This window comes from Cupressus sempervirens, chromosome 8, assembly GCF_028749045.1.
Source record: "Cupressus sempervirens isolate cs-2001-9-10 chromosome 8, ASM2874904v1, whole genome shotgun sequence".
Classification (NCBI taxonomy): Eukaryota; Viridiplantae; Streptophyta; class Pinopsida; order Cupressales; family Cupressaceae; genus Cupressus; species Cupressus sempervirens.
The window spans coordinates 843844740-843860773 of NC_143125.1; the positions used below are offsets into that span (position 1 = coordinate 843844740).

Sequence of the window (16034 nt, forward strand, 5' to 3'; positions counted from 1 at the left end):
TCCATCAGGAACGGCTGGGTGCCAATGGTTACCGGCTGTGCCATGAGAATACCCAATGGTTTAATGCCATGTTGATCGGCAGTCAACAGCTGAAATCTTGGAGGCCACAATGTCGGCTGTCCAAGTTTCCTCCAAGTTTCTTCTGGCAATACATTTACGCTAGACCCTCCGTCAACTATGGTGTCTGTGAAAACATGTCCAAGTATCCCCATCTCGACAACTGCAGGGTGCCATCTGGATGTCAGCGCGAGCAACATCTGATCTTCTCCTCCTGTAACAATTTCCTTTTCTTTTCGTCGACTCGATTCTCCCGGTGACTTTTCCTTCTCGAGGCTTGATTCTCTGCCATATTTGAAAGAGCAGATCGAAGTTGAGGCATGGTGAGAAGCAAATCACTTACCTTTACTTGCACCTCCGTTTGCAAAATGTGTCGTACTATGTTTTGTTCTGCGGAATTCCTCGTTGAAGTGCCGGCGGTGTCCGGAGGTGTTACTGCTTGGGATACTTTTCCAACCTCCGCCCGCGCTGCTGCAAATTTCTTCTTCTCTTCGGCGGGGTCCGGGTATTCTTTTGCTTGTTGCCGCGTAATTGCCAGAACTTCTTCCTCATCCGCTCCAACAGTGATCAAGTTCACTCCGGATTTTGGACATTTTGAGTCGTCGTGATCGCCGGGTCCGCACCATCGCACAATAGGTGAGGTTTATTTGCTGTTGGACACTCCCGTGCAAAATGCCCTCACAAGTTACATGCGCGACACTGAATAATCGGCCGTCCGGTTGCATCATACTGGATCCGGCTTTTGCTCGTATTGGTATTGTTATTATTGTTGTTATTCTGTCCATGCCGATTATTCCTGTATCCTCCAGATGTAGTGCCGGCGGCATTCGTGTTTTCGCTACTACCTGGCGGGGAAGCCTCCTGTGTGAGAAGCACCTGCGGAGATCCTCTTGTTTTTATGTTAAAGGTGCAGTCTTTTGTCAAATGGCCCATGATCTGACAAATGTCATAGAATTGGTTCTTCGGACACGATCCTTTAGTATGACCGTCGGTCTTACATTCTGTGCACCACAGTTCACTACCTTTTGGCTCCTTCTACATATTTTTAAACTCCTTCATCATTCGAACCATATCTTTCTGTAAGGCACGAACCTTTTTGCTACTACCTTCGTTGTCGCTGCTATCATCTCCAGCAGATTCATCGTCATTAGAGTTAGAGGAGCTAGTTTTCTTCTTCTTCGTCTTTTGCGCGCTTTCAAGGTCCAGTGCTCTGTTATAAGCGTCCACATATGATGACGGTGGCACAATTTTCATTTTCGTCCGCAACTGCGAGCATAGGCCGTCCACAAACCATATTTTCTGCAATCCGTCCGCTCGCTTGCTTTCCATTTTGTTTATTAAGTCTTTTAATCTCCTGGCGTAGACGCAGACAGTTTCGTGCTTTCCCTGTTTTGTATTGAAAATCTCTGCTACGATTTCATTATCGTCCCGCAAGAGTTTAAATTCCGCCAGGAACTCCTTTTTAACGTTATCCCAGGTATCCAGCTTTTGCGGATCCGTATCCGAAAACCAATCAATTGCGACACCCCGTAGGGTTGCCGAAAATTGCCTGACCCATTCGTCGGCATCTGTGATTCCATTTGCCCACCAGATCATCTCACATGTCTTACAATGTCGGATGGGGTCGGCTGTACCATCGCCTTCAAATTTCGGCAGCTTTTCTTTGGGTCCCGCCATCACAACGCTGGAGGTCTGCACTCCCGCACCGGAGGTGTTGACAGCTGCGAACCTTGGTAAAGGAGAAGGATCCTTTGAAATTGTTTCCCGCGGAAGTCTATCTTGGACGAAGAGGTCACTCCACGCTCGTGCTCCGTCGGCACTACGAGCCGTGCAAGTTGATGCTCTTCCGTCCGAGTTTTCCTCCCTCGGTGAACACAAGTTCAAGAACTCCTCCCATGCTTCTTCCACCAATTCCACCCGCTGCCGAGTCTCCTCCAGCAATTCTTCCGGGCTCCGGTGTCCGTCGGCAATCTTCTGAAATCTCCATCGGCGTTTGGCTTGCTGTGCCAGAATTAAATTCTCTTGCGCAGTACGGATTCCATCTTTTCCCTTTGCTTTATTTCGATCCTTGTTAAGCTGATTTGACATTAATCTTCATTCCTACCACCTTCTAGATTCATAAGGCAACAGTGCCAAATGTTTACCGTACTGGTGAAGAAATCAACGCATATAGACAATGGAATAGAATAGCAGAATAATATTCACAATAGTAGATGAATGATGATTTACAAAGATCCCAGACGGGCTATAAATACTACCGCCGAACCTTCCCGAAGGAGTTCGTTGGCCACAATATTACATCCGCTACAAACTATTTACCCATCGGCTACAAAATAGACAACACCGCCGGAACCATCCAGTTGGCTAACAATATCCTGGGAAAACCCTTCGAGAATGAAGGGGAAAACCCAGCCACACAACAAAAATATATCTTTATTGATAATGAAATGTTCAAGAGTACAATATCCTTTGCATGATGCAAATATATAACAATAGGAGAGACTCTTCACACGATAACTGAAAGGTCTCTTGAGATCCCTATAACTCCTATAATTAATAATAACTCTTCGAATATTCATGCCTCAATGTATGTGAGTGACACATGTCATTACATTCAATATTACAATTTAAACATAAGTGTCCTGTTCAGTTGAACGTAACAATAATGGTAATAACGTTCATATTTCCAGAGATAAAGATCTCTATCGCAGCTACCATCTTCAACAAACCATAATACTGATTAGCAAAATGGAATATCAGAATGTATCTGAGTGCTCACATATTGCAGATCTATAAAACTCGTGATGGAAAATCAATTTAGAGAACATAGGAATTAAATATGTTGTTAGATTATGTCAGGGGATGATAATTATAATAAATGAACAGCAAGTAAATATAACCCTTGGATTTCATGTTTATCGTCTCTCTGCTGGCTGCAGTACTCTTGCCTGCATTCTTCAAGTGACCCGCAAAAATTAATAAATTATTTTTGTTAACTTTTTTTAATAGCATGTAGTTACTATTAAATGTTTTGGAGGAAAATTAGTAGTATTCAAGGATAAGCATAAGTTTGTAATAATCAACCATTTTTGAACCAGTTATTATTGATATAAATATAAAGTTTCGCCGGAAAAAATAAACAATCAGATTTATTTTTGCAACTTTTGGAAATTTTTTTTTAGAAAATTAATTTCAAATGAATTTATATATCTTCATCAGCTATTTAAAATATAGAAAAATAGGTCATTGTTGGTGCAGAAAAAATCAAAATAAATTTCCAAAACCGAAATTAATTGTGACATTCAGTATCTATGATGCCTTTGTTTGACATTTATAGGTAAATCCATCGAAATTGAATTACTGCATTATATGGCTAACAATGTAGTAACAATGAGGTCTGTGGCATTGACCCTAAAAATTGCTTGGGATAAACAACGATATTTCATTTGACCTTAAACAATCCACAATATCGTCCCAACTTTGTTAAGTCATTGTTTTGGTAAACCAAAACAATCCCTTAACCAAAATGCCTTTACTCTGTTATCTTCTCCATTCTGCCTGTATAACATGTACCTGTGAAACTTGCCATAACTTTGTCTGTACATTGAATATCCTTAAGCGCTGTTAACCACGTGCATATTACATCCTATACTTCCTTCCCTTAACTGTGCATAAGCTCAAGTGCCTCCAGTAAACCATGCAAAAGAAATACGCTGACTATTCACTGTTTTCTTGAATTATACCTAGACAGTTTTCTAAGTCCAGGTATCCAAAACTTAGTATTATGTTTTGCCTTCTTCATAGCAGGTATCTGTTGCCATAAATGACAACCCTATGTCAGTCATCCTTACATATCCTCCTAGCCAAATTGCCAACAATCTCCCCCTTTGCCATTGATGGCTACATGTAGGAAAATTGGCTAAGTTACAAAATTCTTCAAAATTTGTGGCTTTGTGAAAATTTCAAATTCTGTGGATCATCTTCAAAAATGTGTAACCATCTTGTACTCGTATTTACTCCCCCTTTCACTATACTTTATCCTACTTATAACTCCTTACCATAAAGTATACACAACAATTTACAATTTTCCTTAGTACTCTCTCTCTTTGACATTAATGGCAAAGGTCAATCAAAACTTATATACATATCAAAATTTTGTTACCTTCTTCTACATCAAGCTTGCTGATTGTTGATGAGTGCCATGCACTCGCCAAAGTTCCTCTTCAAATTGGTGAATTCTTTGTCCCATGTGTCCTTGACTGCTTCGGATATGCTGACTAATGCACATAAGTCATAGAATGCTAATTCTAGTTCATTTAAGTTAGAATAAACAAATCTAGTAAAGGAGTCTTTTGTGTCTATACACTCCTTAAGTTTCCTCTGTACATGATAAATTTTCAAGGTAAGGTGTTCCCTTAACAGTGAAAATTTCTTTATGGTCTTCTCCTTCCTCAACCCAAGCGTACTACATATAGTGCACAAGTTGGTTATTAATACCAACTGACGAGACCCTTGTTAGAAGTTCTCCTAACAACTACTTAATTACTTTATTTGCAAATTTACTTGCTAGAGACATGGGATCCATAGTTTTGGCAGCTGAGGCACTGCTACAATTCATGAGGGAAGGGTGCTATAACGATTTTAGGGAGCTTCTTATAGAGCCAGGGTGGCCAAGTATTGAGATGGAGGATCGTGTGCTGGAATGAAGGGAACCACAGATTCTCAAGACTCATACAAAACACATGGTTATGATGCACACCCTCTTACAAATGGAGGGGACATTTGAAGCTACTTTCTTGGAGCTTCATAAAGCCACTTAGGAAACTACTATGATAGAAGAGGAGCGAGTTATTTTGGAGATCAGGCTAAAGAGTTGGAAGCTGAGTTGGGACTAGAAAGGTCTATACAAGTAGAGAAAGAGGATAAATTAGCACTAATAGAAAAAACATCCAATAGATGCTCTGAGACTCTTGCAGGCGAAACGGCAAAGCAATTAATTGCCGAGAGAGATTTTAAGCTCCTTTGACACCAGCTGCTGTGGGCCATCACATCAACTAGTCCAAGTATGTTCTTTCACCCGTCCTAGTAGGAAGATTTCTACAGATTAGTTCTCTTGCTTTGTTGTTTGTCTGGAAGACGACAACTTTGTTTTTTTTTGGGGAGGGGGGATATTGTAGGTGATTTATATTTGTTTGTTATGGATTATAATAAATTAGCTGTACCAAAGGGGTGCGATGGTTGCCATTCTTTGGTATTCTTAACCAAGCTGAAATGGTATATGTAGGGGATTTAAACACTGTTTGGGATACTTGTTGGATACTTCAGTACTATCAATGAAAATAATATTTTGCCATTGAATGTGTTGCGTGTACTTCTGTGTTACTATATTCTTCTGTTCTTAATGAGTCATGCTATAAGACATTAGTGAATGGTTACTGTTAGTGATATCAATTGCATATTTGGCATATAACAAACTTTAGTGCTTTTAAAAGTGTACTTTGTAATAAATGGTAAAGCGTTATTTTAAAGGGGAGATATAAGTGAATAACCAAGTATTCATTAAAATCCCAAAGTGGATCTCAGATGTTACTAAGTGTTTCCTGTGAGATCCAGTTATTTGGGGAAGTTATAAAAGGGTCAAAAATAAAAACAAATAGACTCATTGATGATCATGTTGACTATGCTATTAGGTGATTTTGGAAATTGGGCATTGAGACCAAGGGTTTCAGTCCATTTGTGCATTTGAGAACGAAAACTCTTCTTTGCCTTTGTAATTTTGAAGCTGTGGAAGACCAGCTGAACTATTGCTTGAGAGAGCTTGATATAGACTACGCCAAATTGAACAAATACATCAAGGGTTTGATGAATGTCTGTTAGGTTCAGACCTTTAGCTTGTTAATTGCAGCCATTAATATCAGATTACAAGCATACATTGACAGATTCGTCACTGCTACGGTAAACACAACAGTGCCTGAGAATAGTAAACTGATACGGTAACAAGGGTTTGTAAGGCAGATGTTTTAAAGAGCTTTTCCAGACTCTTTGTGGGCAGCCATTGAGGTTATTACCAGTTGCTATCTGTATGCTCATACATTGCTGCAACAAGGCTTCCTTCCAGCTGGATTTGGTAGTTTCCAGCCACCTTGGTTGCTGATATAAAAATTCCAGACTTAACGATTATTTTCAGAACTGCTGAACTTTTGGGTATGATCATAGTTGTTTGCATACTTATATGATATTGCACCCAGCCAGTAGTTTAAACGTTTGTGAATTCCATTGTTTAATCTTGCCTGGCAAAAAAAAGTTTATTTTTTATATTAAAATTGCAAAACAAAACCAAATCATTCAAAAACGCAAACATTGGAGGTTGGATAAACCATTGGGGTTATTAGACTATTTGCGATGGGGCAATGCGTCAAAAGGTTGCAAGAAGTAGTACGAGGGGTGACTTCCCAGGAGGCCCAATGCTTCACCTTTGTGAATATGACCTAGATGCAATGAAGCCCAAGTGTTGCATTCAGCCTTATGAGAGAGGGGTTGTTGTGAACCATGGGTCAGTCAGTTTGACTCGAAAACTACACAATTGAATCTTGATAGAAATATCACATTTTTGCTTGCTATGTAAGATATCTCCCACTCAATAAGCTTTGAATCAACGAGGATATACGGGATCTGACTAAAATCTCTTGATTATCAATATTTGACTTTACTTATGCACTATTACAAGCCATAGGAAACCTTTTGTTAGTGCGACTGATCAAATTTTAAGCCAACTAAAATGAATTGTATGTGTGAATCATCATTGAATACCAATGAAATAGCTTATGCTACTATAAGGAACATGTTTGTCCAAAACTAATATCGCTGGATTACTGGGAGAGAACTAGCTAACAACAATGAAATTTGCAAGAGTGAAGGACGATTCTTATAAGATGTCACGGGGCATGCCAATTGCACATTATTCAAGATAAATGATACATAATGAGCACTAACCAGTTTTTGTCTTAGCCTTGATAAGCTTGAGTGCAAAAAACAGGTTCCATTGAATTGCTTTTGTCATGTATTAATGAATATTGTTTCTTTCTGTCTTCTATATGATAAAATTTGATGAAATTGAAAGCTTTGGAATGGTTATGATAGTCAATTAAAAATTTACTCAAAAAGATATGATAGATGTTTATTGGCTTGCACAAGCTTTTAATCATCAAAATATATTCTTTTGTTTATTTTTTATTTTGAAGCAAATTTCTTTTTAATTGGGTTGATTGTATTCTTTTTATCTTTTTGTCGACAATAAATTGGACTTCTTTCATGTTTTCTTACTAGCTGTCATTTAAAAAAAACTAGGATGGATTATCAGTGCAATTTGATGACTTATTCAAGAAAGCGTGGGAAGAAAACGTTCCAGTTGAGGAGAGTGATGAAGGTAAGTGCTAAGTACTTTCCCAGTTGTAATGTTGCATAGCACAAAAGTTTATTTGTATTTTTGTAATCTTTTGGAGAAATTCAAATTATTTCTTTTTTGAAGGAAACCTGATGATCAATTTTGTAACTGGCTTAGAGAGTGTGCTTGCTTCCATTGGTTTCTAGGAGTGGGTTTGTGGCACTTCGAAGATGCATCAGATGTGCGAGTTCTTACTGTTTTGTGTTATGTTGGTTAGGAAGCATTTGACATATTTTGCTCCGAAGTATCAAATGTTTCATCTGTTATTTTTGATTGTCTATCTTTGAATTGCTTGAAGCTAAATGATGCCATCCATTTTGCAAGAGTTGGTTATCAGCTTTCTTTTTAAAATTTTATATATTTCTTGTTTTCATTTATGTCAAAATGAAACTAAGCACGTTCTAGAATTGGGTAAGGAACACCTCAGTATTTTGGAAGGTGGTAGCTGATATTCAATAATCTGAGTTGTGTAGAACAGCCACTTATAACCTGGAAGTAGTTTTTTAAATACATATCTAATCTGCAAGAAGACTTCACTCGAGAGTTTTCCCTCAACCCTGGTATCATTTGTATAGTAAGCATACGTTATCAACAATTAACTTTCTAAAACAAGAGATTTGTGCCTTCCTAGTGATTTTGCTATAATAGTTTTTGAATTCTTATTTATTCACTGGACAGCCTCTTGGCTCACAATTGTTACCAAATTATTTATTTTAGCATAGGAATAGTTACACTATAGATTACATGTATTCTTTTCACTTGTCTCTGCTTGCTGAATGAAAAATATGCTTTTCATATATTTGTGAAAAGGTTAATTATTTTGTAACCATTAGAAAAGTATATCGTGAAATTTTTTATTTGATATCAAGAAGTGGGCAAAAGATTGGAATTTTGTTATAGCTGCACTGGCTTGTTGTTGCCCGTTGGGTTTTATTTAATGAATTAGGGTGACATAGATTGATTTGAATCACCTCAAAACATTCGTCAGCCTCGTTGAATTCCTTCGCTCCTTCACATCTAATACTTGCTGAAACAAATGCAGCAAGATTCAATGTTTTTCAAGCTGCTAATATTATACTTGCTTTGTGGTGTCACCATATCCATTGTGGACCTGCAACACTCTTCTCTCCCCTCGATTCCTCAGCCTGAGAGATTGGCTGTGCTGATGAATCCTCCTTGGCCTCCTTTGGTTGCTTGTCATCAGCCACCAAGTCATTTCCTCACAATTTGTGTTATGGTAAATCAATGTTGTATAAATAGAGAGATGAAAGATCTTTATATAGATTTACAAACACGAAATTAGATAGATGAGAGCTTCTATATACATTTACAAAGACAATTTGTCTAAAAGAAACAATTGTAAACTAAAGACAAAAATATAAACTATCTAATAAACTGAGTAAGATGACCATTAAAGAAACACTACGCTATTGTAATAATTTTAAGGCAACATTTAATCTCTAAACAAATCAAATCTATAAGAAAATTCTGAATCTTCTATGTTACATGAGATTTCAAGGATAAGACAATAAGTTATGTTTCTAGGATGATAGTTTGGTGGGTGTGGTCAGGAGGGCATTTTTGCTGGACACTGCGAGATAGTGTGTATTTGTACGGTTGGATCGTATAGTACACAACATTAAAATTGAAGTTAAAGATACAATAATTTTATTAATTTCCAACAAGAGACCACGATGATCTATGGGACTGCCAAGATACAACAAAAGAGACCAGCCAACAGCAAGAGCACCAAATGCTGTTTGTGGAAAACCAGAAGAAAAAGCAAAGAACAGCAAGAGGTAGGAACAACTACCAACCACACACTAGCTGTCCACCATTGCAGAGAAGCAGCCAAGGACCAAAGGACAAGGATAAGACACAGGCCGAGAGGAGGCCGTATGTCATCTCTAAGAACTACTGGAGGTGGTAAGCCACCGCTGTGTGTATTTCTTGTGGGCCCTTGTTTACCGCACAGGGTAAATAGAGATTTATTGCTTTCAGAGATTAGAATATGACACAGAGTAAGATATGATTTTATTCCTGTAAGCAGAGCATACAATAATGATTACAACCATCATAATGATTCATAGTTCAATAGGATGATATGCATATATATTCCAAAGGGGCCAACCGTCACACAATCTTTCGGGTACTAACTAATCCCATTGGCTTTGTTATACTTTTGTCGATAACACCCCTCATGAAATGGGTGTACTTAGAAGGGGATCCAAGCGACTGCTTGGAGCCATATGCATGAGAGGTCACTCAGAAAAATGATATAATGAGCTGATCCGTGGGCCATCTCGATGGGGACTAGATCCGTAAAGTGTGGTCCCGAAGTCTCATAGACTCTTGAATATAGAGAGATAGACACCACTAGTCAATGTATTAGAAGCAAGATGAGAGAGACTGATACTCCTTGAAAAGGCAATAAAACCTCCCACAAATCTCGTAATAAATGGGGTAGCGGAAAACAAAATGTGTAACTGTCTCAGTCTCTCCCATATCACAAAGCTGGCATAAGTAGTCGTCCCTGTCAATGTGTGATCAGTTTGCATATGGAGCTAATGTGACCCCACCCTAAAAGACCCCAGGGAAATGCAGAGCGCATGAGTCCACCTCTGGGAAAGGTAAGATGGGCTCACAAAGATCCCATCTTGTATATCCATAGACATCTCATAATAGAGGGCCATCTGTGAGCAAAGCCACCCCTAGTGGACTAACTGAAGTGGCAAGTTTGTATTATCTATAAATATCTATCTTGACATGCTTGTTCAACCCTTGCCAAGAAGGGAGAAGATGAGCAGGGGAGTCCAAAGAGTATTGGAAGGGAGGGAGGCCACTGATGTCAATCCCCACAATCCTCAGAAGAGCAACACCCTGAGCACACCAACAACATGCCCAAATTGTAGAGCCATCTGCCGCAATTGCCTTTGAGGAGCAGTAAGCTAGGTAGGGGTATCTGTGACATCCGTCAATCAAGTTGGTGAAGCACCAAAGAAGATCAAGGGCCTAAACATGATCAAAGATGGCCCCGAGCCCGAAAGGATGAGCCCCAAACTCTACCAAAGTGATACTAAGGGCAGTAGATTGGTGGCACTGATGGTGCATTTGAGGAGGAGGTCGTCAACCCTCTCCATCAGGGCACAATCCAACTCCAATAATGAGGTCCCCAAACCTCAGAGCCATATAGAATCGTTAGTCTGAGCAAACAATCCAAGAGAGCCATCTTGGACGCGGTGTCCTAAAAGTTGTGGCGGAAACACTCTCTGTCCACAAGAGTAAGGGACACATACCCCTACGGCCCATACCTACCTTCCTGTTCAACCAATCTCCAACTGCAACTGTAGGATCACTTGGTGCTTCTGTTATTGGCTACCAATTTGGGGTACAACACTACGAACGAAACATTACAGTTGTATCAGAGCCAGTGATTCTGCCAGCGTATGGAAGTGAATGCAAGTTTATACCCGAAGGAGAAGGCGAAATAACCTATTGGTAGAATGGCAGATCATCAGGATCCTATGACAGAACTCATGAATTTTTTAAGAGAGCTCAGCAGAAACCAAATGCAAATGAATGAAACCCAAATGCTTATGCATGAAACACTACAAAAATTGGCCGAGGGAAAGACAACAAGAGAACAAAATGGGCATAGCGATGACTGTATTTCGGGAAGGACAAACTTTCAACCCTCTTGCTCTCGATCCTTGATACCCATCTTCATTCCAAGGACGGAAGCACCACACAAAGAAAGAGAGCCCACTTTTCAGGAAATGCAAGAAAAACTTAGGGAAGATTGGAGGAACGCGAATATGGAAGGTGATATATCTTACAAAGACTATGTTGATCTAAGAATAAGATATTCAGGTGGGTGAAATTGTAGTTATTTTAATGATCTTAGGAGAAAGATCGGAAAGGTAAACTTATCACCATTTGATGGATCTGGAGCCATTACTACACAACTATGGGTTTTGAAGGCAGACATCTATTTCCAACTCAACTCGATGCCAAAAGAGGAAGCAATCAAGTTCATAGCACTCCATCTGGAAGAAGTGGCGCAAGAGTGGTGGCACCATGGATTGGTCACTCTCAGCCATGACCAAGTAATTGACTAGTTTGACGGGAAGGATCTTGAACTGAACTTCAAAGATCTAGCCTAGCTAAAGCAAACAGGTACGATAGACAATTGCATCACTGTGTTCCAAAGGCTGTTAGTACAAGTCACAAAGATCTCTGAAAGACGTTGAATCCTGTTATTCATGGATGGGCTGAGAGAGCCTTTGAGAGGCTGGATCGAAGGTTTCAGAAGGGGCCTGACATGGCCGCATCTTCCTCCAAAACTCACATAGCAACGCCAACATCGTCCCCACAAGAAGACAGAGACAAGGAGCCAATTCAGAAAAAAATTCTCCGTTGGATGAAGACTTTCAACAAGAGCTTTGGAGAAAAAAACTTTGTTTTGTTTATCGTACGAGTAAAATAAATGAACGCATACAGACAATGGAACATGAACAACAAACTCCTTTTATTATATTCGCATATGCCAGAACACTACAAGATCAGATATGACAAGATAAGATGATATACAATGATCTTAGACGGGGTATAAATACTATCCGCCGAACCTTCTCGAAGGAGTCCGTCAGCCACAAACATTATGTCCGCTACAAACTATTTACCCGTCGGCTACAAAATCTTTACCGACGATGTCAGCTATAGAATACAAAAACACCGACGACAATCAAGTTGATTGAGACAGTTTCTACCGATGACATCAACCCGTCGGCTACACGATATTTACTGACGACATCATCCCCCCCAAAAGAAAAAGTCGTCTCCGGACGATAATTACAAAATATTTGAGACAAAATATATTAACAGGCTGATTACAACAAGATAAATATGCTTTTGACACATCACTTTCACCTTCGTCCCGTGCTTGTAGCCTCTGCTAACACAATACTGCCTCCTTAATGAAGCTGACCTTGATAGCCACTTGTGTTGCTTTCTCTGTTTCCAACTCCTGGGTACCCTGAGCCAAGTGTCGCTGTACTGCCTCCAACTAGATGATTAGCTCCTCTCGAGCTCTCTACGCATCCACCACAACAGTCTCATGGCCAACACCTACTCCAAGTGCCTCTATTACACAGACACTCCATGCCTGTTGCAGCTCCAAGCCTTCATCAACTGGTCAGACTTCCCTCGACTGATATTCACAACAACTGGAGGTCCAAGGGGCAACGACCCCGGCGGGGTCGAGGGGCAACGCCCCTTGCCGCCAAGACCAAATTAACACTGAAACCCACACAAAACTGCATAGAACACACCATTTTTGTCATTTTCTGCCGATTCCACACTCTTTTTTGGCAATCACTGATACTTCCTCTTCCTTGTGGCATAATTCGTTAATCATTTCGAATTGCCCTAATTTGTCGACTTTTTTTTTTTTTTTTTTTGAATTTGTTATTTTTAATAACTCTTGACACCCATCCTCTGTGTCTACAAGTCTTGCCCCTCACCAACAGCAACTGACATGAGCTCGAAAATAAGTACAGTGCTAATGCGAAAACGTGGAGAAACTGCAGCAACCCGCTCAATATAGCACCATACATTATAGGCTTGCATCCCCCGGCTTGCTGTTAGCTCATCCCAATAATGCAATTTATCGTAGGCACAGAAATTCCCACCGTTTTGTACAAATCTTTCTCTCATCATCTGCAAAAGTAACCCTCGGACTTTGAAGAGCATAGTACAACTCCTGCTCGCCAATCTGCAAAAATTCATATTAAGAGTTCCGCCTTCCCTAGCCGAGAGAATAATCAGAGTATTGGGAAAAAATCCATCTTCGGCGCATGACAACTTCCTTGACGGAAGAGGGTGTAGTTACGTATTGGCAAGTAGGGTTAGGTTGTCGAGTTTGAGTTTCTCCGTCGAAGGAAAGAAAATCTCGTGCGGTAAGAGGAGGTTGAAGCCTATGGAAAGAGACGCGGGGGAGAAGAAAGGTCTCCGCGGGAGGGCGTCTGTGGGGAAATGCAAAACACTCCACTGTGAACTGAAGACAACTCCGTTGGCACCATTGAAGAACTTCGCAGATATAATGAAAAGAGTGTGGAAAATAAAGCAATGATCCGTGGGAAATTACTCTGCGGCCAAACATATCCGCCTGCGGAAAGGTTAACAAAAGAAACTCCGTAGGTAATGAGACAACACCGCGGGAAAAGAGGCTTTGCGGGTTGCCTCCAGCAGACAGTCACCCGTGGAAGGTGTGTCCGTGGACAGGTTGCCTGCGGAACACAGTCTGCGGGCTTCTCACTTTGCGTGAGGTACCTCTTGCTCGTCCAACGTCCCCAACTTTATCACTCGATTGTCGTCGACCTCCCATCTTGCCTTAAACCTTTCCTGTTTGATTTCATTCTGACCGTCGTACTTGAGAACCAATTGCCCCGGTTGAAACCTGTTGAGTTTGTCATGCCACGCCTTATGTCTATTCTGTGTCACCTTCGTCGCCCACTGTGCCTGCAGTCGTCGTGCATCTAGCTTATTTCCTTGCTGTCGACACCCTTCAAGTAATTTTATGGTGCGATGCATTCTTTTTCTCCTGTGCGGTCCGTTCATCGTGTACCGGATAGTGGGATCTTTTTTTTTGGGTTTGGACTGTATGTTCTTCCCCTCAACTTTAGTCGTAACCGCCTTTCCTTCTTCTGCTTCTCTGTATTCTATCAGAGATTCATTTTCCTTTGTTTTCTCACCTTCATCGACCCTTAACATATTACAACTCAGAAACAATTCGTAGTCTTCTATCTGCTAGTGGAGAAGACCATTCACCGAGTCTAGGTCATTGACATTCGATCCTCCTAGTGTCAATACTCTTGCATCCGGTTCCATTCTCCTCTTTTCTTCGTCGTCACTTTCGCCTTCACCTTTTGAATCTGACAATGCCACCTCACCTACCATTTGTGTGTGCAGGTCAGTTATGAATCTTTTGCCTCCATGCTCCATTGATAGGGTATTTTGTTTCCAATCATGTTTTACTTTTGCTTGCACCAACCAAGTTCGTCCCAAAATAGCATCATATCCTTTTCTTTTCAGTGGAATGACCATGAAGTCCAATAAAAATGGCTGTGTTCCAATAGTCACCTGTTGCACCCTTAAGGTTCCCAATGGTTTGATCCTGTGTTGGTCTGTTGTGAGTAACTGGAATGTAGGTGGCCACAACGTTGACTTTCCCAACTTCGTCGAGGTCTCCTTCGGTAAGACATTTACGCCAGACCCTCCGTTGACTATTGTGTCTGTGAGAACATGTCCGAGCATCCCCATCTCGACAACTGTCGGATGCCATCCGGATGTGAGGGCTAGCAACATTGGGTCTTCTCCACCAGCGGCAATTTCCTTCCCTTTGCTTGGTTCTTCTGGTAACTTGGCAGTTGGCGCGATATTTGTGATTGCCGATTGGAGCTGAGGCATTGTGAGCAATAGATCGCCAATTTTGACAGGTACCTCCATTTGTAAAATCTGTCGTACGATGTTTTGTTCTGCGGCGTTCCTTGCCGAGGTGCTGGTGGTGTCTTTCAGCTGCGAGGTCTCCGCCTGCGATGCCTTTTCAATCTCTGCCCGTGTTTCTCCAAATTTCCTCTTTTCTTCCGTCGGGTCTGGGTACTCTTTTGCTTGCCTCCGTGTAATTGCCAGAACCTCTTCTTCATCTTTCCAGACGGTGATCGGATTCACTCCAGACTTCAGGCACTTGGCATCTTCATGATCGTCGGGTCCGCACCATCTGCATAATAATTTTGGTGTGTTTGCCGTTGTACAATCCCGCGCAAAATGACCCACAAATTACATGCTCGGCATTGAACAATCGGCCGTCCATTTGCATCATACTGGATTCGACTTTGGCTGCAATTATTATTGTTATTGTTTGCATTGTTGTTGTTATTTTGCCCTCTGCTATTATTCCTGTACCCACCCGGAGTGGCACCATCAATGTTTGCATTTCCGTTCCCTCCTGATGTGGAAGCTGCCTATGTAAGAAGCACCTGTAGAGATCCTCTGGTTTTCATGTTAAAGGGGCATTCCTTTGTCGAATGGTCCATGATCTGACAAATGTCACATAATTGGTTCTTTGGACAGGATCCTTTAGTATGACTGTCGGTTTTACACTCTGTGCACCACAACTCACTGCTCTTTGTCTCCTGCATATTTTTAAACTCCATCATGCGGATCATGTCCTTCTGTAGGGCGCGGACCTTCTTGCTACTGCCTTCATCGTCGCTGCTATCTTCTCTGAAAGGCTCGTCGTCATCAGAATCAGAGGAGCTAGTCTTCTTCTTCTTCTTCGTCTTCTGCTAGCTTTCCAAGTTCAATGCTCTGTTATAAGCTTCTGTGTATGATGACGGCGGCACGATTTTCATTTTCTTCCGCAACTTTGGGCATAGACCTTCCACAAACCATCTTTTTTGAAGTCCGTTCGCTGGCTTATTTTCTATTTTGTTTATCAAGTCTTTTAATCTCTTGGCGTAGACGTGGACAGTTT

At 40.9% G+C, this 16034-nt stretch overlaps 1 protein-coding gene across 2 annotated transcripts in view; it reads left to right on the forward strand.

The window, feature by feature from the left end:
* The window catches only part of LOC149545051 (RNA helicase, ATP-dependent, SK12/DOB1 protein), a 343786-nt gene that overhangs the window by 56592 nt on the left and 271160 nt on the right, over window positions 1–16034 (forward strand). For both annotated transcript variants that reach the window (XM_089795559.1, XM_089795557.1), the window contains exon 5: window positions 7405–7483. In XM_089795559.1, the coding sequence (XP_089651685.1) occupies window positions 7405–7483 (79 nt within the window). The remainder of the gene's footprint in view (window positions 1–7404; window positions 7484–16034) is intronic.